Source organism: Eptesicus fuscus, chromosome 3 (genome assembly GCF_027574615.1).
Source record: "Eptesicus fuscus isolate TK198812 chromosome 3, DD_ASM_mEF_20220401, whole genome shotgun sequence".
In the NCBI taxonomy this organism is placed as follows: Eukaryota; Metazoa; Chordata; class Mammalia; order Chiroptera; family Vespertilionidae; genus Eptesicus; species Eptesicus fuscus.
This window is the reverse complement of record NC_072475.1, coordinates 54890030-54913003: the sequence shown is the minus strand read 5'-3', so window position 1 is coordinate 54913003 and position 22974 is coordinate 54890030. Positions and strand designations below refer to the sequence as shown.

General features: G+C 37.1%; 1 protein-coding gene across 2 annotated transcripts in view; it reads right to left on the bottom strand.

Annotated features, from left to right (window-relative positions):
- OSBPL11 (oxysterol binding protein like 11) overlaps positions 1-22974 on the bottom strand; it is an 89414-nt gene that overhangs the window by 14520 nt on the left and 51920 nt on the right. For both annotated transcript variants that reach the window (XM_008155499.3, XM_054713900.1), the window contains exons 7-10: positions 19743-19888; positions 14061-14201; positions 8706-9204; positions 4383-4569 (exon numbers count right to left, since the gene is read on the bottom strand). In XM_008155499.3, the coding sequence (XP_008153721.2) occupies positions 4383-4569; positions 8706-9204; positions 14061-14201; positions 19743-19888 (973 nt within the window). The remainder of the gene's footprint in view (positions 1-4382; positions 4570-8705; positions 9205-14060; positions 14202-19742; positions 19889-22974) is intronic.

Below are 22974 nucleotides of genomic sequence, written 5' to 3'. Positions count from 1 at the left end.
AACATTGATCAGCTGCTTCCTGCACACCCTCTACTGGGGATCAAGCCCAAAACCCAGACATGTGCCCTGACCAGTAATCGAACCAGCGAACCTCTTGGTGCATGGATGGATGCTCAACCACTGAGCAACACTGGCTGGGCAAAGTCCTTAAAATAGAGTCTATATCAAGAAAACTGTGAATATAAAGTGGTTAAATAAATGAAGCAATTTTTTTAATAGAAGGGCTGTGAAAGCTATGTAAGAAGAAAAAAGGCACTATAAAATTGGTCACCTTCTCTCCCAGTGGGCAACCACTCCCTCGGCCTCAGATACACTCCCCAAATCTTTGGAGATCCAGCAATGGATGGGTCTCGGGCTCCTCTCTGTACATTCCCATGTGGCTTGCTTACTATTCTGCCTGCCCCAGCAGGGATTCCAGTGAGACAGAGGACAGCTGAGTTCTTAACAATGCAGACAGGAAGCCCAAGAATGTGGTTACAGAACATTATCAGGAAGACTGAGTATTAGAGAAACGTAAACGGAGCGGTGACACTGGAGAATGTGAATAATCTAGTCTTAGTGAGGCATCAGCTCTGAAAAACAAATAAGATTTCCCTATTGGAGTAAGAATAAGAGCTATGAAGGGAAGAAAAAGGATATCCCCAAGCACAAGTCTAAGTACTGAAGAGGTACTTAAAAACCAGGAGAAATGTTTCTACTCAGGATATTTGCAGCCAGCAACTATCTGAATGTCATGGCAATGGTGAGATTCGGGAGATGAATTCTGTTTCTCCACATTAAGGTAGTCTTTGCAATGTGGTAAATTATTATAATTTGTATTTATTATTATAGGGTAAGGTAAAGCACTGGTTCAGGGAAAAAGGTTGGATATTTTGCATTTGGGGAAAATTAATCTGAGCTCAAAACTATAAATTTTTATAAAGAGACATTTGCATAAATATAATTCACTTATCAGTGTTTGAAAAATAGTTGAGACAAAATTTAATCAGAATAGCTATATAGTTAGTTAAGCTGTTACAAAAGAAGAAAATTCTGAACATGCAAGAGAGGTAACACTATGTATACTAAATCTGGAATAAGGTTTTAATTGAAGAGTATCAGAGAACACATATGTACAAATAGAAGCCCCTTATTTCCCTCTCTGTAGCAGAGATTTAATATTGGAATGAACACTTTGAACTGTAATGAACATGGGAAAGTTTCCACTCATGGCTCAACATTAGCTCAACATGTGATAACCCATATGGATGGAATATGAGATATCCTTAAAAAATTTTTTATCCCTTCACCAACCCAAGAAAGTTCAGAGGAGAAAAAATCTTATGATGAATAATAATGATTTTTTAAAAAGTCTACAGTCATTATTTACTCACTAGAGGCCCAGTGCATGAAATTCGTGCACGGGGGCGGGGGTGTGTGTGTGTGTGTGTCCCTTAGCCCAGCCTGCACCCTCTCCAATCTGGTACCCCTTGAGGGATGTCCAATTGCCCGTTTAGGCCCGATCCTACTGGGATCGGGCCTAAATGGGCAGTCAGACATCCCTCTCACAATCCAGGACTGCTGGCTTCCAACTGCTCGCCTGCCTGCCTTCCTGATTGCCCCTAACCGCTTCTGCCTGCCAGCCTGATCACTCCCCTGCCAGCCTATTGATGCCTAACTGCTCCCCTGCCAGCCTGATTGCCCCTAACTGCCCTCCCCTGCCAGCCTGGTCACCCCTAACTGCCCTCCCCTGCAGGCCTGGTCCCCCCAATTGCCCTTCCCTGCAGGCCTGGTTCCCCCCAACTGCTCTCCCCTGCAGGCCCAGTCGCCCCCAACTTCCCTCCTCTGCTGGCCTGGTCACCCCTAACTGTCCTCCCCTGCAGGCTTGATCACCCCCAACTACCATCCCTTGCAGGCCTGGTCCCTCCCAACTGCCCTCCCCTGCTGGCCATCTTGTGTCCACATGGGGGCACCCATCTTTGACCACATGGGGGCAGCCATCTTGTGTTTTGGAGTGATGGTCAATTTGCATATTACTTTTATTAGATAGGATAGAGGCCTAGTGCATGGGTGGGGGCCGGCTGGTTTGCCCTGAATGGTGTCCCGGATCAGGGTGGGGGTTCCCTTGGGGCGGCCTGGGCGAGGCGCCTGTGGTGGTTTGCAGGCTGGCCACGCCCCCCAGTGACCCAAGCAGAAGCCCTGGTATCTGGGATTTATTTATCTTTATAATAGAAACTTTGTAGCCTTGAGCGGAGGCCAGGGCTGGCCAGGGCGGGTGGAAAGCTTGGCTTCCTCCATCACTGGGGGCAACCCAAGCCTCCTGCTTGCTCCAGCTCTGTGGCCGCCACCATATTTGTTGGGTCAATTTGCATACTCGCTCCTGATTGGCTTGTGGGCATGGCTTGTGGGCGTAGCAGAGGGATTTATGTGTCAAGTAAATGTCAGTCCAGTGACTTCTTCTAAAGTCCCTTCTAATTTTAAGGTTTGAATCCTGTGGTTACTATAATGAGACTAAGTAGAAGTACATATAACAGAGTGTGAACCACCTTCTATAAGGATTCTGACAATGTCTAGTGGTTCTGTTTGGGTGATCTGTAATTTTTTTTTTTAATTCTCTGCTTCAGTGTTTTAGAATCCATAAATTAAAGGCTTATTCAATGCCTGGGAGCTAATTAGTCTTTCTTTCCACTTCTAAGATTGTTGAATACTACTCATCCAATGAAAAAGAAGTAAAATAACTATATGTACCTAAAAGTCTCATACAGGATTGACAGGAGAGTATTTTGGTATACCCACTTAAGAAAAATTGGAAGCACCCAGCCGGTGTGGCTCAGTGGTTGAGCATTGACTCACAAACTAGGAGGTGATGGTTGGATTCCCTATCAGGGTACATACCCAGGTTGCTGGCTCAATCCCCAGGAGGGGGCATGTAGGAGGCAGCTGATCAATGATTCTCTCTCATCATTGATGTTTCTATCTCGTTCTCCCTCTCCCTTTCTCTAAAATCAATAAAAAAAGAAACTGGCAATATCTAATAAAGTTCAACTTCATACCCTACAACCAGCAATTCCACTCCTACATATCTACCTCAGAAATTCATACATATGTTCACCAAACACTGACCTAGCAGCACTATAAATTGTGGCAGTCATACAACAGAAAAAAGTCAGTAAGGAGAATAAACTACAACTTTACATGGATGAATCTCAAAAACATAATTTGAGCAAAATGAGTCAGGTATGAAAAAGCACATAGTATATGATTTAATTTATGTAGATTTCAAAAACAGGCAAAACTCATCTACAGTGTTAGAAATCAGATAGTGGCTACCTTAAGTGGGAAGAATGTAAGTAGTTAACTTAAGAGTGTGTGTGTGTGTGTATGTGTATAACTGTATAACTGTAACAGGGCAGGAGGAAGGATTCTGGGATGCCAGTAATATTCCATGTCTAAATCAAAGTGCTCAAATACTCACAAAGTCAAATTAACTTGTATACTTTTGTATGTGTATTATTCTTCAATAAAAACTTTGTAGAAAAAGAAAACTATCCCTTCTTCAGGGATACCTCATAATAGACATCAAAAGTTTAAGGAAGGCCCTAGCCAGTTTTGCTCAGTGGATAGAGCATCAGCCAGCAGACTGAAGGGTCCTGGGTTTGATTCTGGTCAAGGGCACATGCCCAGGTTGCAGGCTTGAACCCCAGTGGGGGGGTGTGCAGGGGGCAGCCGATCAATGATTCTCTCTCATCATTGTTTCAGTCTCTCTCTCCCTCTCCCTTCCTCTCTGAAATCAATAAAAATATTTTAGAAAAAAAAAAAAGCTTAAGGAAAGAGTCAGTCTCCTTTTGAGGGATCCTATTAGAAAGCTTGTCCTCATATAGTTTGGGTGATCTGGACTAGGGCTTAAGAGATCAACAAGCCACGAAAAAAATATACATAATTGTCCAATTCCGGGATGGAATTAAAACAAAGATACAATTCAATATTGGTGCTTAAAGACACTGGCTTCCTTCATTGTACTTCTTGAACTATTTCTAATGGCTAGATGCATTTTTACACTAACCTGTAGCAATAGCTGCCTCCACGGAGATCTGGATCCAAGTTTAAATCCCTTTTAAAGGCAGAATTTGGGCCAGAAGCTGCATATTCATGTTATGAATTCTATTCTACATCTTGTTAGCTATTTAACCAGGAAAATTTTACAAGAGTAGATAGATCTGTCACTATTTGTTAAACCAGGTCATGATTTCCAGAATGCCTTGAAAGATGAAATATATTAAAAAATAAACATAAATAAAAATCCAACCCCATTTCACATAAAACAAAGCAGAAAAACAATAAGGAGTTATAATAAAAGATCAAACAGATAGAATAAGAGCCAAATATCATTACAATGTTCTTACCGGTGCAGTTTGCCACCATAAAATGGCTTAGTATGAAAAGTGATGCTGGCTGAATAACCAGTTTTTGCACAGTTGACACTGACTTTGCCACCCAGTTCCACCCAAGGAACAGTTAAAATTGACCGGGCATATGCACAAGGTAGAGAAAATGTATACTCTTCTCCATGCTCCAATAGACTAAGGATACCTGAATATAAAAACATGAAGGTTGTTAATATGGTAAAAATACAGCTATGAAAAATCCATATTATGTTTTCTCCTGTCTAGTAAATAAACATAATTTTGCTTAATTTTTATTTAGCTTTGGATGAAACTGGCTTCATTTACAATTGAATTTGACACCAATTCCTGCTAATAGTGAATCAAGATTACTTCCACTATGACCTCACTATTTCTGTGGGGTTCATAAAACCAGAAAATGTTCAGTGGAAATAGTACAAGAGTTCCCTCTAACGATCCTAAAAATAAAAACCTTAAGTCAGAGTTTAAGGCCATGCTAAGATTTGATCATTATTAAATATTACAAAAAGTAATTAGTATTAACAACTTTTTCAGCAGTTTGGAAATAACTTTGTTTAATGTTATAGAGTTGTAGACATTAATCTCAGATGGTATGATGAAAAGTGTTTTTCATTCTATTTTATGTATATTAAGGAAAAAATGAAATTTTATGATAAAACTATGATCATCAAAATTCTGTTTGCCAAATTTTGAAGTATTTATGGTAAAGTTACAAGAGACAGAAGTGGTAGTTTTCAAAAAAATATTACTCTAAATGGGCTTGTTACATATTAAGTGATGCTATATTAAGAAGTTTAAAAAACATATAAAAAGGGAATTAAATTAATGACTAATCAATCTATCTATATATATAAAAGACTAAGGGATCATCTGTCCGGTAGCTATGATATGCAATGACAACCAGGGAGCAGATGCTCAACGCAGGAGCTGCTGAGCTTTGGTGACTTGGCAGCGGCGGTTCTCAGGTGACACATCCCAGAAACAGAGAGGAAGGAGCCTGATTTTGGGGTGTGTCACCTGAGAACCTCCCTCTTGCAATCTGTGACAGCTCTTGCGGGATGTTGAAGAGACGGTTTTGGCCTGATCCCTGCAGGCCAGGCCAAGTGACCCCACCTTCTGAAGGGACCCCGCTCACTCAGCAGATGCCCTTCGAGCCACGGCGCCACCCCAGGTGCGGCTGGCTGGGGAGGGACCGCGGGAGGTTGGCTCCAGGGCGTGCCTGGCCTGTCTCGTGCAGTCCTGTCCCGCCGGCCACTTTCTAATTAATCTCCTTTCAATGTGCATGAATCCGTGCACTAGGGCACTAGTACTAAATAATTAAGAGACTCTAAGAAGTCTTGAGCTCTATTACCAACTTTAGCTTATTATCTAGTTAACATCAAAATAATTACTGAACTGGATATGTACCACTGGTACGAACTGTTCCAGTATCTCTCTCTTAATGAATGCTCATTAAGTACTCTGTTCTGAATATTCGCAAATTAGGGCAAGAGTTACAATAAATATTTTAATATAGTTTATTTTTAGGATAAGCAAATAGACAAACTGAGTCTATTTTACATGTAGTAACCAACCTTTTTTATTGCCCTTAGTAGTTTTTTAAAAATATATATATTTATTGATTTCAGAGAGGAAGGGAGGAGAGAGAGAGATAGAAACATCCATGATAAAAGAGAACCATGGATTGGCTGCCTCCTGAATGCCCTGTACTAGGGATCTGGGGATCGATTCTGCAACCCGGGCATGTGCTCTGACTGTGAATCGAACCTGTGACCTCCTGGTTCATAGGTGGATGCTCAACCACTGAGCCATGCCGGCCGGGCACCCTTAGTAGTTTTCATAAAGGGCAACAATAAATCAAGAATTATCGACCCATTTCATAGGGGATATGGTTCTGGCTATAATATGTTTATATATAATGGGAGATGTCAGAAGACATAATTTACTTGGGTATACTTCAAGTGTTTAATAATAAATTGATTAATTCGAAGTTAGAAGATATTTTTATTACTTTTCTAAAAATATATGATCTTATAAACTGGATTTATAATCTTTGATTTCTAAGAATACATTTCACATAAGTAGCATACACTGTGGAATTTAAGACCTGAAGAAATAAACACCCAGTTTCAAATGTATGTGATAATACACTAGTAAAAACAACTGAGATCCAAAGAATTCTAAAATATCATTTATCTAATAAACAGAATTTTCCTCAACTATTAAATAAAAACATGGCTTCTGCCCGGCTGGTGTGGCTCAGAGATTTGAGCGTCAACCTATGAACCAGGAGGTCACGGTTCGATTCCCAGTCAGGGAACGTGCTGGGTTGGGTTGCAGGCTTGATCTCTAATGGGGAGGTGGCCAATCAATGATTCTCTCTCATCACTGATGTTCCTATCTCTTTCTCCCTATCCCATCCTCTTTGAAATCAATAAAAATATATTTTAAAAAATAATAAAATAAAAAACATAGCTGCTATAGGAGCAAAATGAATTGTCCTAAGTCCCATTCTATTATTTAATTTACTTCCTTTTGAGGATAACCAATAACAATTTAATTTCTAAAAGGCGTTTCATGAATATATAATTAAGACTTAAATAATTAAAAATTATCTATTATATACCTCCTCCACAATTAATGCATGTTTAAGATATTAATGCTTTTCCTCATATCTTGAGGTATTTCCTTTCTTGGAGTGGAAGAGGCTATCATTACCAGTTTCCTTCTGTTATATGAGCTGATAAGAGAACTGTCCTGAGGAATAATGTGCCAAAGAATGAGGCTCTCTGCCTCCTTCTGGCTATGCCTTTCTTAACCTGAATTACCCAGACACATCCCATCATCTAGACTTCAGTTTTTTAATCTATAAAATAAATAAATGTATTTATGAAGCGTTCAGGGCTAATGTTAAAAGGTGTAGGTGGCAAACTTTATTTTTTTATTTTTATTTTTTAAATATATTTTATTGATTTTTTTACAGAGAGGAAGAGAGAGGGATAAAGAGCTAGAAACATCGATGAGAGAGAAACATCGATCAGCTGCCTCCTGCACACCCCTCACTGGGGATGTGCCCGCAACCAAGGTACATGCCTTGACCGGAATCGAACCCAGGACCTTTGAGTCCGCAGGCCGACGCTCTATCCACTGAGCCAAACCGGTCTCGGCGCAAACTTTATTTTTAAACTAATAAAATATTTTCTAATGTTATAAAACTCTTGCTTAGTTTGAAACATCTGGAAAATGGTTAGACTCACAACAACAGATATTAAAAATACTATAGGAAAAACTGAAACGGGGATAAAATATTTTCTTTGCAGCTACAATAACACAATCTCAAAATGTTAGAGTCACAGGCTAAATTATGCCCTATACTGTTAAGTTTACATTCAGAACAAATTATTCTATGCACAATGGTGTTCCCTTAACATTAAAATGGTAGTTTTTTCTGCCTTTATACAGGGTAGGATAAAAGTAAGTTTACAATTTTGAGTATGCAAAAGAGTTTATTCTTATATTATTATTTATCATTGTATTATTTTCCATACAAACAACTGTAAACTTACTTTTGTTCCACCCTGTATTTGCAGTAACTCTGTAATGATTTCTGTGGAGGTTTTTTTGTTTTGTTTTGCATTCTTGGCCAAAAAACACTGTATTTCCTAAATTATTTTTTCATAACCTTTAGCTGAAGTAGAATTAAAGTTTGGCAATGTATTTTAAAATAGTCTATGAATATCTCCTTACAAATGTGGATATATTTAAAAGAAATAGAAAAGATGAAGATTTATCTACAAGATATTTCTTGAGTGCTTTTTATAATAATGAAAACATATATTTTCAAGTATTATCAGTGACATGGGAAAATTAATATTTAGTGTAAAAAAAAGTGGGAAAGAAAACTATATGGAGAGAATTACTCCTAAGTTTATAAATCTAAAATAAAAGTATGAACATACACACACTCAAAAATACAAAATGTTAGCAAAATTTATGCATTTCTGAATGGAAGAATTAGAGATGCTTTTATTTCCTCCTTGATACTCTTCTAAGTTTTCTGAATTTTCTACAATAAAAATATTTTACATTTAAAATCAGGAAAAATATAAAAGAATTTATATTTTTCATTAATATGCCCCCTCGCCCCACCAGCATTCTGTAACATACTAGGAAATGGGGGTGGGGGTGGGGGAGGGGAATAGTACACATAACATTTCAAATTTATAATTCATATTTATCTAGATTCCCAAAATTTAAGATTATAATTTGTATTAAAAATTGGAGAACAATTTTTCTACTTACCTTCTCCAACCATCGTCACGCCTATCGACATGCCTAAGAATTTGCTCTTAGTCCAGACATGCGCATTTACACACATCTTCCTCTCTGCACATTCTGCATAAAATCCTGATACTGGAGGATGATGGGAAACCTGTTCAGCAACAAATCTGACTGTATAGCAGTCTGGTCCGACCTGGCTTAAAGCCTCCTCTGATAGAGGAGCATGATTTGTGACTGCCTGGGTGGAAGAGTTGCTAGTAACACTGGATGCTACCTCGCTTTTTGGCATCTTCCAGGAACAGTGAAATGTTTCTCCAATGATAGGATTGTATGGTTTCTTAGCAATGGCTCCCTTACGGCCTTCATGAAATGAGGTAAGGTAGTACTCAACAAAACGAATCATCCTGTCCTCAGCTGTGGCTCCATCACTGATGGCTATAAATAAATCGGGATGAGACATAAAATCTGCATACATTTCCAGCAAGGAACGCTTCTCTAGGATAAATGTAGGAAGCACCACCTAAAACAATAAAAACAACAAAATAGAGAAATGTTAATCCAATATAGATAACTATTCTTATCTCTCAGAAAACATTTCAGCCTAAATGGGTATTAAACACAAAGCCACAAAGCTCATTAAAAAATAAGCATTGGTTTTACCAATTATACAAAAATAAAATTTTAAGATTATTTTAAAAGCATGCTTAAAAGGAAACAAAAACCTTCCCAGTGGAGAGAAAAGAAGAAAAAAAAAAGAGAGAGAGAACCAGGGAGTCCAATAGCCATGTAATAAGAGTTTGAGAGAGAGAGAGAACAGCAAAAAAATGGAGAGAAAATTACCAATGAAATAATTCAAGATTTCAGAGAACTGAAAAATATAAGTTTTCATACTGAAAAGGTTCACCAAGTGCCCAAAGACAATAGATAAAAAGAATCCTATACCAAGATATGTCACTGCTGTCTGATTGGCTGAAGACACTCATTTCACCCATAGACATGTTGTGGCTTCAATCTACTGCTGAGAGTTGGAGGTAAGTCACAGCTGGCTTAGAAGCAGAAAATACTGAGCAGCTTACTCTCACTGCCTACATTCCTTATACAGCTAAGCTTGTGTTGGCTATTCACTTTTTTCTAAGAGAAGTAACGCTGTTATGGGGTATATAAATAGGTGGTAAAACTATATAGGAAAGTATGAGGATGATTAACACAAAAGTCAAGTAAGTAGTTGCATCTAGGAACAAGTAGGGGACTACAACCAGGAGGGGCATTCAAAGAGCTTCCAAGTTTTGACAATCTATGTATATAAAAAGCCTAAGTGACCGAATGACCAATCGACCAGTCACTATGACACACACTGACCACCAGGGGACAGACACTCAAAGCACAGGATCGGGCTCCCTCCTGTCTGGATCAGGCCTGTGGGGATCCGGCCAAAAAACGGCTATCTGACATCCCCCGAGGGGTCCCGGCTTGCGAGAGGGCGCAGGCCAGGCCGAGGGATCCCACAGGGCCTTTAGTGTTCTATAACTTAATCTGAGTTGTGGGTACATGGGTAATCGTTTCACCAACGCACTTTGAAATGTTTATATGCATTCTATTTAGTCTTCTGTGTGTATAACACATTTCACAAAAACATCTAAAAAAGGAAATGCCACAAAATATATATAAACTGTAATTATATGAAGAAAGATTACAAGGGAATCTCAGAAAGTGAGAGTTACTAGTATGTTGTTAAGGTGGTAAAATTATAGGAGGTTTTTTTCCCTTTTATTTTCCAAAACCTTCTGAAGTATTTAATTATACTAAATTCATAATATTTAAAAAGGGAAAATGAACAGTGGGGAAAATGTATGTTATTTATTCACAACATGCAGGCTACAAACATGGTTACCTTCTTTTTGTTGCTGTAGTCCCAGCACCTAGTACAGTGTCTGGTCTATAAGAGGGGTTCGATAAATATTTGTTGTGTCAGTGTTATTGTAGATAAGCGGTGGATGTGACTGCAGTTTAGTCACCAAGTTTTTTAATGTTGTTCGAAAAGCACCATTTTAAAAAAAGTTATGTGAATGTTTGTACTCCGTGATTGGTAAATTTTAGTGACTTTATATACACACCTTTTACAAATTTATTTTTATTGACTTTAGAGAGAGGAAGGGGGGGATAGAGAAAACATGGATATTAGAGAGAAACATTGATCGCTTGCCTCCCGTATGTGCTCTGACCAGAGCGAATCTTCATCCTTTTAGTGTATGGGACGACACTCCAACCAATTGAACACCAGCCAGGGCTATATATACTTATTTTTCTTTTAAAAAAATACATATTTTTATTGATTTCAGAGAGGAAGGGAGAGGGAGAAAGAGACAGAAACATCAATGATGAGAATCATTGATCGGCTGCCTCCTGCATGCCACGCTCCACACTGGGGATCGAGCCCGCAACCGGCATGTGCCCTTGACCGAAATCGAACTCTGGACCCTTCAGTCTGCAGGCTGACACTCTATCCACTGAGCCAAATCAGCCAGGGATATGCATCTTTTAAATTAACAAGGCAAAAATGTGGGGAAAGTATATTATATACAGTTATTCATGCCAAAAGAGCACTTAACCATCTGCATTACTATCACAGCACATTCTTTTCAAATGTCTTATGCCTCATAAACCACAACACTGTACTTATACCTTATGTACCTAAGTCTACTAAAGGATAGCAAATCCCTTATATGATTACTCATTAGAACTAATTTTAGAACTAACAGTCTTTTCTGAACTACTAATATGAAAATATTTCTAGAATAAAAATGATACCCAGTTGAGATGTTGTTAGATGAAGATGAAAGGTTAATGGGTTTCTTTATTAATTCCAAAAATGTCTGCTTCTTAGCAGGCTATTAATTCCATCTATTTTATTTTAAGCTTTAATTGGCTTTATTAAGTGATTCATGAATCGGGCAGCATTCCATCTAGCAACTAGAAGTGTACTCCCCAATCCACTTACTTTTAAACCCTTCTATAATGACTGTAAGTTTAAGAAAACAAATAAATGTGTGTTTTTTCAAAATTTGAAATACTTCTAAATGAACATAAAAGGCAATGTGCTTTCTATTCAAATTATATCTTCAGATGAATAATTCGATGAATCAAAGAACCTTTTAACCTACTTTCACTATTTCACTGGCATAAAAAACTTCAATTTGAAATACACTTCATAAGTCAATTTTGAAATGCCATACTAATGCAAAGTAATATCAGTAGTAATTCAAAGTACACAATCCACAGTAGTAAATATTTGACATATACAGGTTTTTAAACCTGATTGTGTGTGTGTGTGTGTATACATATATAAACATATATATACATGTGTGTGTATATATGTGTGTGTGTATGTATGTGTGTGTGTATGTGTGTGTGTGTGTATATATATATATATATATATATATATATATATATATATAATCCTCACCCGAGGATATTTTTCCATTGATTTTGAGAGAGAGTGGAAGAAAGAGGGAAAGACAGAGAGAACTTTGATGTGAGAGAAACACATTGATTGGTTGCCTCCTGCACGAGCCCTGACCAGGGCCGGGGCCAGGGAGGAGCCTGCAACCAAGATACATGTCCTTGACCGGAACCCAGGACCCTTTGGTCTGCAGGCCGACGCTTTATCTACTGAGCCAAACCAGCTGGGGCTAAACCTGATTATCTTTTTAAATTGACATAGATTAACTGTTAAAAAAATTTAAGCATACTAATTAAATAATCTAGGAATGGAGAAGACTGGCTTAAAACTAAAAACTATAGATCAGTGCTAATCAAACTTTAATGTATACACGAGTCACCTTGGAGTCTTATTAAAATGCAGTACCTGGTCCTCTGAGTCTGGGATTGGGGGCTAAGATTCTGCATTTCTAACAAGTTCTCAGGTAATGGTGATTCTACTAGTCTTCAGACCTCACTCCCACCCCACCCCACCCCCACCAGTTTCATTGAGGTATAATTGACAAAACTGTAAGATATTTTAAGTATATATTGTGGTAATTTTATATACACATATATTGTGAAAAGATTCCCACTATCTAGTTAATTCAGACATACTCTGCAACCTATGTATGGCCTTTGGTCAAATCTGGCATCCTGCTTTTATATATAAAGTTTTGTTGAGCCCTAACTGGTTTGGCTCAGTGGATAGAGCATCGGCCTGTGGACTGAGGAGTCCCAGGTTCGATTCCGGTCAAGGGCATGTACTTTGGTTGCGGGCACATCCCCATTAGGAGGTGTGCAGGAGGCAGCTGATCGATGTTTCTCTCTCATCGATGTTTCTAACTCTCTATCCCTCTCCCTTCCTCTCTGTAAAAAATCAATAAAATATATATTTTAAAAAAAAAAAGTTTTGTTGAAACATAGCCACGCCCAATTCAACATATTATCTATGGCTACAAAGGCAGAGTTAAGCAGTTCCAACAGAGACCTATGCCCATATAGCCAAAAAATAATTACTTTCTGGTCCTTTACAGAAAATGTTTGTTATAGATCAGGCGTCCTCAAACTACGGCCGGCGGGCCACATGCGGGTGTTTTTGCCATTTTGTTTTTTTACTTCAAAATAAGATATGTGCAGTGTGCATAGGAATTTGTTCATAGTTTTTTTAAACTATAGTACGGCCCTCCAACGGTCTGAGGGACAGTGAACTGGCCCCCTGTTTAAAAAGTTTGAGGACCCCTGTTATAGATTATACCCAAAATGTGCTATCCAACATGGGAAGTAAGAGTAAAGTAGAAGTATCAATGCCTTTCATGGTTTTGTGGGATTATACATCCTTTTCTTTTTCTTTTTTGTTAATCCTCACCCGAGGATATTTTTTCCATCGATTTTCAGAGACAGTGGGAGGGAGAAAGACAGAGAGAGAGAAACATCAATTGATTGTCTCCTGCACACTGGGGCCAGGGAGGGTAGGGGATCGAGCCTGCAACAGAGGGATGTGCCTTGATCAGAATTGAATCCACGACTCTTTGGTATGCAAGCTGACGCTCTAACCACTGAGCCAAGGTGGCTAGGACCATCCTTTTCTTTAGATTTTAGTTCTGTCTACCAATGCACCCCTTTAATTTTGTACAGAAACAAGAAAACTGTAAGTCCTCATTTGCTATGAAACTTCCTGCTGGTAATATTTTTTAAAGTAAGAAATTACTTTAATGAAAATAAGAAATGCTGATCAAGAGACTAAGAAACAAAAAAAAAAAAAAAAAAAAGAGAGAGAGAGAGACTAAGAAACAAACTCCTAAAGACTAAAAAGCCCTGACAACATTAATGATTACAGATACAGCAGATACAGTCCTGACCCAATGATTTCCACAGACAGTTTATCCCATTACTTACTCTTGTTAAATCCATGCCCAGCTTGAGCTGTGACAAGAGATGTAGGATAACACTGCGTTGCTCTTCCACAGCTCCCAGGTCTTCCTCCTTGTTGTCACAAGTATCCTCCACCTCATCATCTGTATTTATTTCTTCAGGTTCCTTGATGCAAAACAAGTCTATTGTTACAAATGCTTATTCATATCCTTTAAGAAAAAGGTTTAAACATCAGACTTGAAGGCATGTATGTTGGGCCTAAATCAATCTGAGAACAGGCAAAAATCTTTGTACAAATGTAACTTCCGTCACCTCGTCATAGAATAGATTTACTTCAATGAACCCATTATTGCTGATGCTGAACTTTTTTGGATCTTGCCATATATATCACATATAAAATACATATATTTTGCAAAATTAGGGTATTTCAAAAAGAGTGAAAAGTGTCACTTCTGATTCTCAGGCTTTGTAGGCATTGACCACCTACCTGGGAATACCACCACTTCCTATAACTTAAGTTCAAGATATTTTGAGACAAATATTTATCCTATTTTAAGCCAAAACCAAAAAAGTAAAATTTAAAAGTGACTGTGCATGTCAAATTTAACTATTGTAATCTATACTCATTCATTCTTGGAGTTGTCAGAAAGAAACCTAGGGTATGGAAATCCTGCAGTTACTCATGCCTTCTTCTTCTTTTTTTAATTGATCTTAGAGAGAGAAAGGCAGGGAGAGAGAGGAAGAGAAACATCAGTTGTCTCCTGCTTGCACCCCGACCAGGTGTATGGGATGATGCCCAACCAACTGAACAATACCAGCCAGGGCCCTCATGCCATATTAATACCACAAAAAGTTCTTTGCCCAGCTCTTCAATCAGTCTGTCAGTCAGTCAGTCAATCAAACAACCCCTTGGAAAACTGAAAAATGTCTACCTTTACTCAATAAAGTCTTAGCTCCAAATAACTGGTTAAAAGTTACTTAATTTCTTATTTATTTCTATTTAAACATCCAATACCAGTTTCAAATCTCAAGATTCTAAAGAACCTTATCAGATGTCACTTTCCACTGGGGGTGGTGTCCCATCTCTCTCATGGTACCTCTTCTTACTACCTCTATGCAAGACAGTTTCATATATGTATATGATTTCAGAGAGAGGAAGGGAGAAGGAGAGAAAGATAGAAACATCAATGATGAGAGAGAATCATTCATCGGCTGCCTCCTGCATGCCCCACACTGGGGATAGAGCCCACAACCTGGGCATGTGCCCTGACCGGGAATTGAACTGTGACCTCTTGGTTCATAGGTTGATGCTCAACTACTGAGTCACAATCTTAAGTCATGCATAACTTTCCTTTTTAAAGATGTCCCTGCCTTTGGTTTTCTCGTCCCATAACCAAATCCCATCATACAAGAAGTCAATCTATTTTGTGTAGCTAGGCAGAGAAAAACAATCCTAATCAGGCACAAAATCAAGAACTTAATGTTCTCTCAAAATACAACAAAATATCAAACACAGTGACAGAGTTAAAGGGTAGTGGGTTTCTAGCCATTCTTCTGCCTCTTTCTCCTTTTTTTCCTCTTTTCTTCTACCAAGGAAATCTGTATCTGCTCAAATTCTGATAAATCAATTAATGGCCTAGTTTATTTCCACATGTTAAGACTACATAATTATTGTTTGTATAAATCAGAATTACTTGTTTTTATGAGCTTGAAGAGAAATTCCAAAGGCTTTCTCACTTCCTCCTTTCAATGAGTAGGAAGTCTTTCCAGGAAGTATTTCCTGTTATCTATCCTAAATCATTTGCACAATACAGTTTAAGTAAACATTCTTGGAAATGTTTATTCATCATAAAACAGGGACAGAGGGGTTGATTATCCCCCTCTCTATGTATGGATATTAACTATAATAATTATTCACTTGAGAAAAGTTGAAAAACACACACACAACCTAACAGGTCTTGATTATATAATGTTCTCCAACCCTCTGATTAGGTACCACTGCATTGGGGTCATAACCTAAGACACAGATTAATAATGCAAATGTAACCCTAACATGATTATACAAGATAAAGTTTACTTGGCAGTTTCTCCTAATGAAAAGAGTATTAAATTAAAGAAATACAGCATAATCTGGCAGAAAACCTATTTAAAGAAATACAGTTTTTATTGAATTTATAAAAATAGTCAACTCACTTATTAGAATAGAAAAAAAAGGAATTCTATTGACTAATACTGATTCTAAAACCTGGTGTGAATGAAAAAATTTGGAAGGTCTTCTTTCTTTTTAAAATGGCTCTTCTTACAGGTCACCATGTCTTTCTAAAGAAAAGCTTAAGATAAAAGAATAAAATAAATAAAGCATTACCAAATTTCAAATAAATTGCAAATGTATAAAATCCCTACAAAACCAGAATGGTTAGCAAATACAGTAGAATAAGGAATTCATACAATTTGGAGATTGCATGGCAAAAACACACACCCATTTTTTGTCCTGATTCCTGACTTGGGCACAACAGAACCAGGGGCTTCATTCTAGCCTCAGTGGGGTTTATTTCCTCCATTGCCTGACACGAAATCTCCACTGCTATGTATCTCCAGCTTGCATCAACACTCGTATTTCAAAAAAAGGCATATGTGAAATTTTTTATATTCATGTCTAGTATGGTATGCTTCAACTAAGTCTAAGGTCTTGTAATTTAGGAAAATGTGTACTAATTTTTTCTACTTACATGTGATATACTTGGTCTACTCAACATTTCAAAAGATTTGAAAATATAACAATCTTCTCCTCCCCACCTCTCTATGCTGCATCTCCAACATATGCCTCATTCCTGACCTCCAGCACGTTTTGTATTCTCATTCAGAAGAATAAAGATGGAGTATATAATCTATAATTTATAGTTTTTTGACTTGCAAATTATATCTCAAGTCCTAATCTCTCTCCAAAGCTTTAATTTCATCATTTCCAATTGTTTTTATATACATTTATAATCATTTATCCTCTTTTCACACAAAATCCAACCATATTCATAAATCATACTAAACCTTTTTTCTCAAAAAGCTTTCTTCCTAATTTTCCTAGCTTTGTGACTGGCACCACAATCTTATCTAGTCATTTAGGCCAGGTGTCCTCAAACTACGGCCCGCGGGCCACATGCGAGTGTTTTTGCCGTTTTGTTTTTTTACTTCAAAATAAGATATGTGCAGTGTGCATAGGAATTTGTTTATAGTTTTTTTTATACTATAGTCCGGCCCTCCAATGGTCTGAGGGACAGTGAACTGGCCCCCTGTTTAAAAAGTTTGAGGACCCCTGATTTAGGCTAAAAAACTTGGGATCATCTTTGATCCAACCTTATATCCAGTCAATTGTAAATCCAACTGATTTTTCATTTGAGGTGCATGTTACCTATTCATTTGTCTTCACTTCTACTTCTGTAGCTTCTATCCACACTTTAATTACAAGTCATATATAGCAGTCTTCTTAAACATACCCATCCCTCCCCCCATGCTCATGACCCTATCTATCACATTTAAGACAAAATTATTCTACAAGATTTTTATGTTCCTCTGGGCACAGCTTACACTGTATTCTATGGAGCAATACTCCAGGGATTATCAATCCACACAGAATGCAACATGAATGGTCACTGGATTTGTAGAAGCCAACAACCCTGTGGTCATTTTCCATAAACCAGGTGCCCTGCTAAATTTATCTTCATAACAATCTTATACGGTATTATTATCATCCCTGCTTTACAAATGAGAAAACTGAAGCTAAGAGGTTCATTAATTGGCCCACATTAGTAAAAAAGAAGATCTGGATTCAAAACCATCAGGCCAGCATTCTCCCTGCTTGTGTTACTCTCCCATCTTCAAGATTCCTTCACTATTCCTCTTCAAATCTTGTCTCCTTTCAAAGCCCAAGAGCATTTCTCTCCAAAGCATTTCTTATACACTCCATCCAGTACATCTCTTTCTCTGAATGCCCATATCCCAGTAGTCTAAACAATATTAATTAAGAAGAAACAAATACTGCTTCACCTCAATTTTTCAGTATATGTGTCGTGATTCCAAATCTCTTCAATAAAAGAACTGTCATCTATTTTTGTGTCTCCTCTAACTCTTAACATTGGGCTTGCCATATACTACTACATAGCTTAATATTTACTGATTGACTCCACAAATGACCTTGTCAAAAAGTTATAGGGAAAAAATCCCAGCATTATATATTTTTTTCTTCTCCCCTGCCCACTCTGCCTGCCTCATTAAGTCAAGGCCTTTGTCAGTTTTATTTTATTTTTAAAAGTGTGTTTTATTTACTTTAGAGAGAGAAGGGGGGGAGAGGGAGGGAGAAAGAGAGAAAAACATTGATGTGAACAACATCAATCGGTCGCCTCCTGCACACACCCTGACCGGGTATCGAACCCACAACCTGGGTCATATGTCCTGACTGTGAATTGAATTGATAACCCTTTGGTGCATGGGATGATGCTCAACTAACTGAGCCACACAGGCCAGGGCACCAGCTTTAGAAGTCCCTGTGTCAGCCCTAGCTGGTTTTGCTTAGTGGATAGAGCTTCGGTCCATGGACTGAAGTGCCATGGGTTCAATTCTGGTCAAGGGCACGTATCTTGGTTGTAGGCTCAATCCCTGGCCCCAGTCGAGTGTGGGAAGCAACCAATTGATTTGTCTCTCTCATATCGATGTTTCTCTCTCTATGTCTCTCTCCCTTCCTTCCACACTCTAAAAAAATTCAATGGAAAATATATCCTCGGATGAGGATTAACAACAAAAAAGTCTCTTGTGTCATATATTTTTTAAGAAGTAATTTGCTAATATACAAATTACCATAAACTGTGCATTACTCTTGACTCAATAATTCTACTTAGAAATATAGCCTAAAAATATAATACAAATAAAAAGGAGGGATAAAAAAGTAGACAAGATGATAGAGTGCTACTATAATTTAAAAAAAAACAACCTAGATATTCAGAAGCCTATTTCAACCTTTAATTATATAGGCCAAAATAACATAGGAAAAGTGCTTATGAGAAATATCAAGTAAAAAGAGCTTAAAAAAACACACACTATCTCTGTAATTATGATAACCATAAAAATAACAAATGTGAATCCAAAAGGCAAAAAAACCAATATCATTTGCTACAGTGGTGGAATTATAAATAGAATAAAATACTCTAGCTTCTGAGAAATGTGGGATAACTAGTACTTTATAAAAATATAAAACCCTAAGACTATGTGCTATTTTAAGTAGAATAACACTTTCAAAATTTGGTTTGGTAAAGTGCTTACTATAAAAAGGACTTAATAGTAAACTTTTAAACCTGTCAACATAATAAAATCTAGTAAATAATGTTAAATTAAGAATTGGAAGAGAGAAACATGCAAATAATCTTACATTAGATAAGCTATTTTCTAGAAAAAGAAAAACATGCAATTCCAATCTTTAAATACATTTTTATCAAGCAAAAGTAACCAAAACTGAAAAGGGCACATAATTTAACATGGAAAACACAGTATGTATAAGTTTTATACAATAGACTTCTTCCAAAGTCAAAGCAGGTAGAGTCTGCAAGAATGTTGCTCTGGTGTTAGGCTGACTTGCACACCCTGACAACGAACAAAGAACTGACCCCTCTTGAGTGGTTTATAATTTTACACCAAAATCATATTTTCATATTACCTTACCCTTGCTAATAGTCCAGATTCCGCAACACACTGCTCTTCTGGGACTGCCATTGGCTTACTCTGCTCAGCTGCAAAGGGCTGGTCAGCTCCATTTTTATAGTGGTTTGATAAAGGTATCTTTGGTTCTAACCACTCGATTGTCGTTCCTGATGAAGTAAGAGAAAACTTTCCTTGAAACTTGCTCATAATCTGGAAAGTTCAGCAGATGTAGATTTTATTAAACAATTTTGTTTTGAGCCTACAAGACTAAAACCAATTCAACCTGTTTAAGAGACTGCCAAGACAGCCATATGTAGCTCATTAGCATGCGCACCATGATTGGTGTTTTACAAAAGAGTAATTTGCAACTTGAAAACAGATATCACCGTTTAAAAGAATCAACCCTGAATAGGACTGAACTCACTTCTTGGGCAAATCTGTGAATCACAGAGCACATTCTCATCCTAACAGTTCACTTGCTGTCCTTTCTGTATGAACCCTGCCCCTCTAGTAATCACAAAGTGTGCAAATTAGGCTTTAACGAGTCACAATTACAGCAGGAGCCTGAGACTGTGAAACAGTTAAATTTGCTTCAATTGGGTTGAATTTTATTCTCAGTAGCAATTCTCTAACCAAGCAATATAGCCCCCGTGATCTAATTTAAGAATTGTAAATACATGTCCATTCTTTTTTTAGTCATATAAAAAAAGCTCCATATACTTTTAAATTGAAAGCCTCTTCTACTGAATAAATAATAGCTGACCCAGTGAAAGACAGTAGTCACATTTACAGACCTGTCATCTTCTCAATTAATGACTTAAATGTCTCTTATTACCCTTAACTAGTTTAACAAAGTGGATTCTATGCCTAATCAATAATGGAAAATGTTCCATTTGATTTCAGAGGCTGATCTAGGTTTCACAGAAGCTTGGTTATAGAGTGCTACAATAAGGGATGCTCAGTCTACCAAGCAGAAATTTTAAACAGTGTGGAGTTTACTCAGTCTATAACAAAACCCCAGACTTCTGCGGAGAAGTAAATTACACAGTTATCAGGGTACCAGAGCATTTTGCCCTACCATTCAGTTCAGTTTCACTTGGCAATTGGGGAAAGCCATGACTGGGACAATGCCCTTGGTAAGTTCATGGAGCCTCTTTCAAAATTCCAAAGAAAACACCTTGCCCCTATTTTAAAATGATTATTTTTAACATATTTATCTAGATGTCTTTACTTCTAAAAATAAAAGGCACACAAACACTAAATTTAAGAGATCTATTTTAAGAGATCATTCAACTGGTTAAAATCTTTAACAAAACTTATTGCCCAGGTGGTGTGGCTCGGTGGTTGAGCGTCGACCTATGAACCAAAGGGGGTCATGGTTCCATTCCAGTTAGAGCACATGCCCAGGTTGCGGGCTCAATCCCCAGTGTGGGGCGTGCAGGAGGTGGCCGATCAATGATGCTTTCTCATCATTGATGTTTCTCTCTCTCTCTCTCTCTCTGAAATCAATAAAAATATATATATTTTAAAAAGACCGTATGTGACTAAACACTAACTGGAAATAAGATTTAATTTCTTGTGTCATAATAACACTTAAGTGGGAAGATAATTCAGTTTTTCCAGTTGTTACTTTCATTTTCAAATGACTAGAGGTTATATTTCTACAGACCTAAAAGTTTACAATGTTTCACTTTTTTCATTAAAAAGGTAATTTATAATGTGCATGCTTCATTAATCATAAAGCAATCATTTAAAATAAGACTGTATTCATTTAAATGACACAAATGAAATTTCTAAGAATTTTAAAAACTATATAGATTTAATTAATTAATCAAGTATTTGTTAAGCATCTAGTATCCAGCATTATATTCCTTGTTGTACTTTAAAAAAATTAAGTAGCATAAACTGGAAACATTATTTCATTTAACTGATAAAATTATTACCAAACCAGAGTTAATCCAAATTTCATAACTCAGGGTAATACATCCAATGTTTAACACAGGGGAATAGTTAAGTAAACTAAATTACCTCTATCCCCTCAAAAGAATATAATGCAGTCAATAAAACTTATGCTTACCAAAAGTATATCACATATTGAGAAATTTAAAATAAAAACATATTTTCTAATAATGGAATGAAACAAACAAAAACTAAAAAGAAAAATAGAAAAAAATGGTGGGGAGTATACTAATACATTAACAGTGGAAGTTTCTGGTTGATAAAACAAATGCATAATTTTTGTTTCATCTTTCAATTGTATGGCAGCTTGTAAGTTCTTTATAATATGTGTGTGTTGCTCTATAATAGAAGAAAATTTATATCAGACTTGTTAGAATTCCAAGGTAACAGTTCATGTTCATAACTCACAATTTAGGATTTTCTGTCACTTTGGAATGCTGTCTCCTCTACCCCTCCCATCCCTAAGCTAATTGGTTTTTGTAGTATTTCTGTGTCTTTCCCAGACCTTTTAATAGTCCATTTATATATTCTTCCACAGTACTTTGTTCCCATTTAAGTTGCACTTTATACATTATAGTACACATATTTACATGTTGTCCCCAAGTGCACTATTAGTTCCTTAAGGGGACTATACACAGCTTATTGGCCTCTATAAGGACATCAGGATTTTAGAGATGCTTAGGTGGCCAAAAAAAGGTTGGGAACCACTGAGTTGGTGGTAATCATATATATGTACCTATATGTTGCAATATTTATGTAACAAATCAACATGTATACCGTAAACTCACACAATGTTTCCTATCAATTACATCTCAATAAAAAGAGTTCATTCATCTCATTTAGTAGAAAAATTAATTTTTTGTTCTCTCATGCAATAACATTCTTTTTTCTAGTAAATGAATTTCAACAAATAGGTGCTCTCAAATACTAGATGTATACCTTATTTTTCAAACTAAAAGGCGACTTACCGACTTTAATATATATCTCAATATGGAAACAATGAATAGTGGACTGAACCCAAACTCAAGAAATAATCCCAGTGTTTCTACTTTGGTCAACTGGATGAATAGTAATATCACCAATTTTAACACAAATACAGGAGATGTGGGTTTCTAGTTCAGTTTTTGAAATGCTGAGTTTGAGGTCTCTAAAGAGATATTAAATGATATTAGACATTAAACCCCAAATCATTTTAGATTGAAAAAAGGGCACAATAAAAGACTTTCTATAACATTAGAGTGATCATTAAAAGAGGCTAGTTGGTTCTCTATTTTTTGTTTTTAATTAAGTTTTT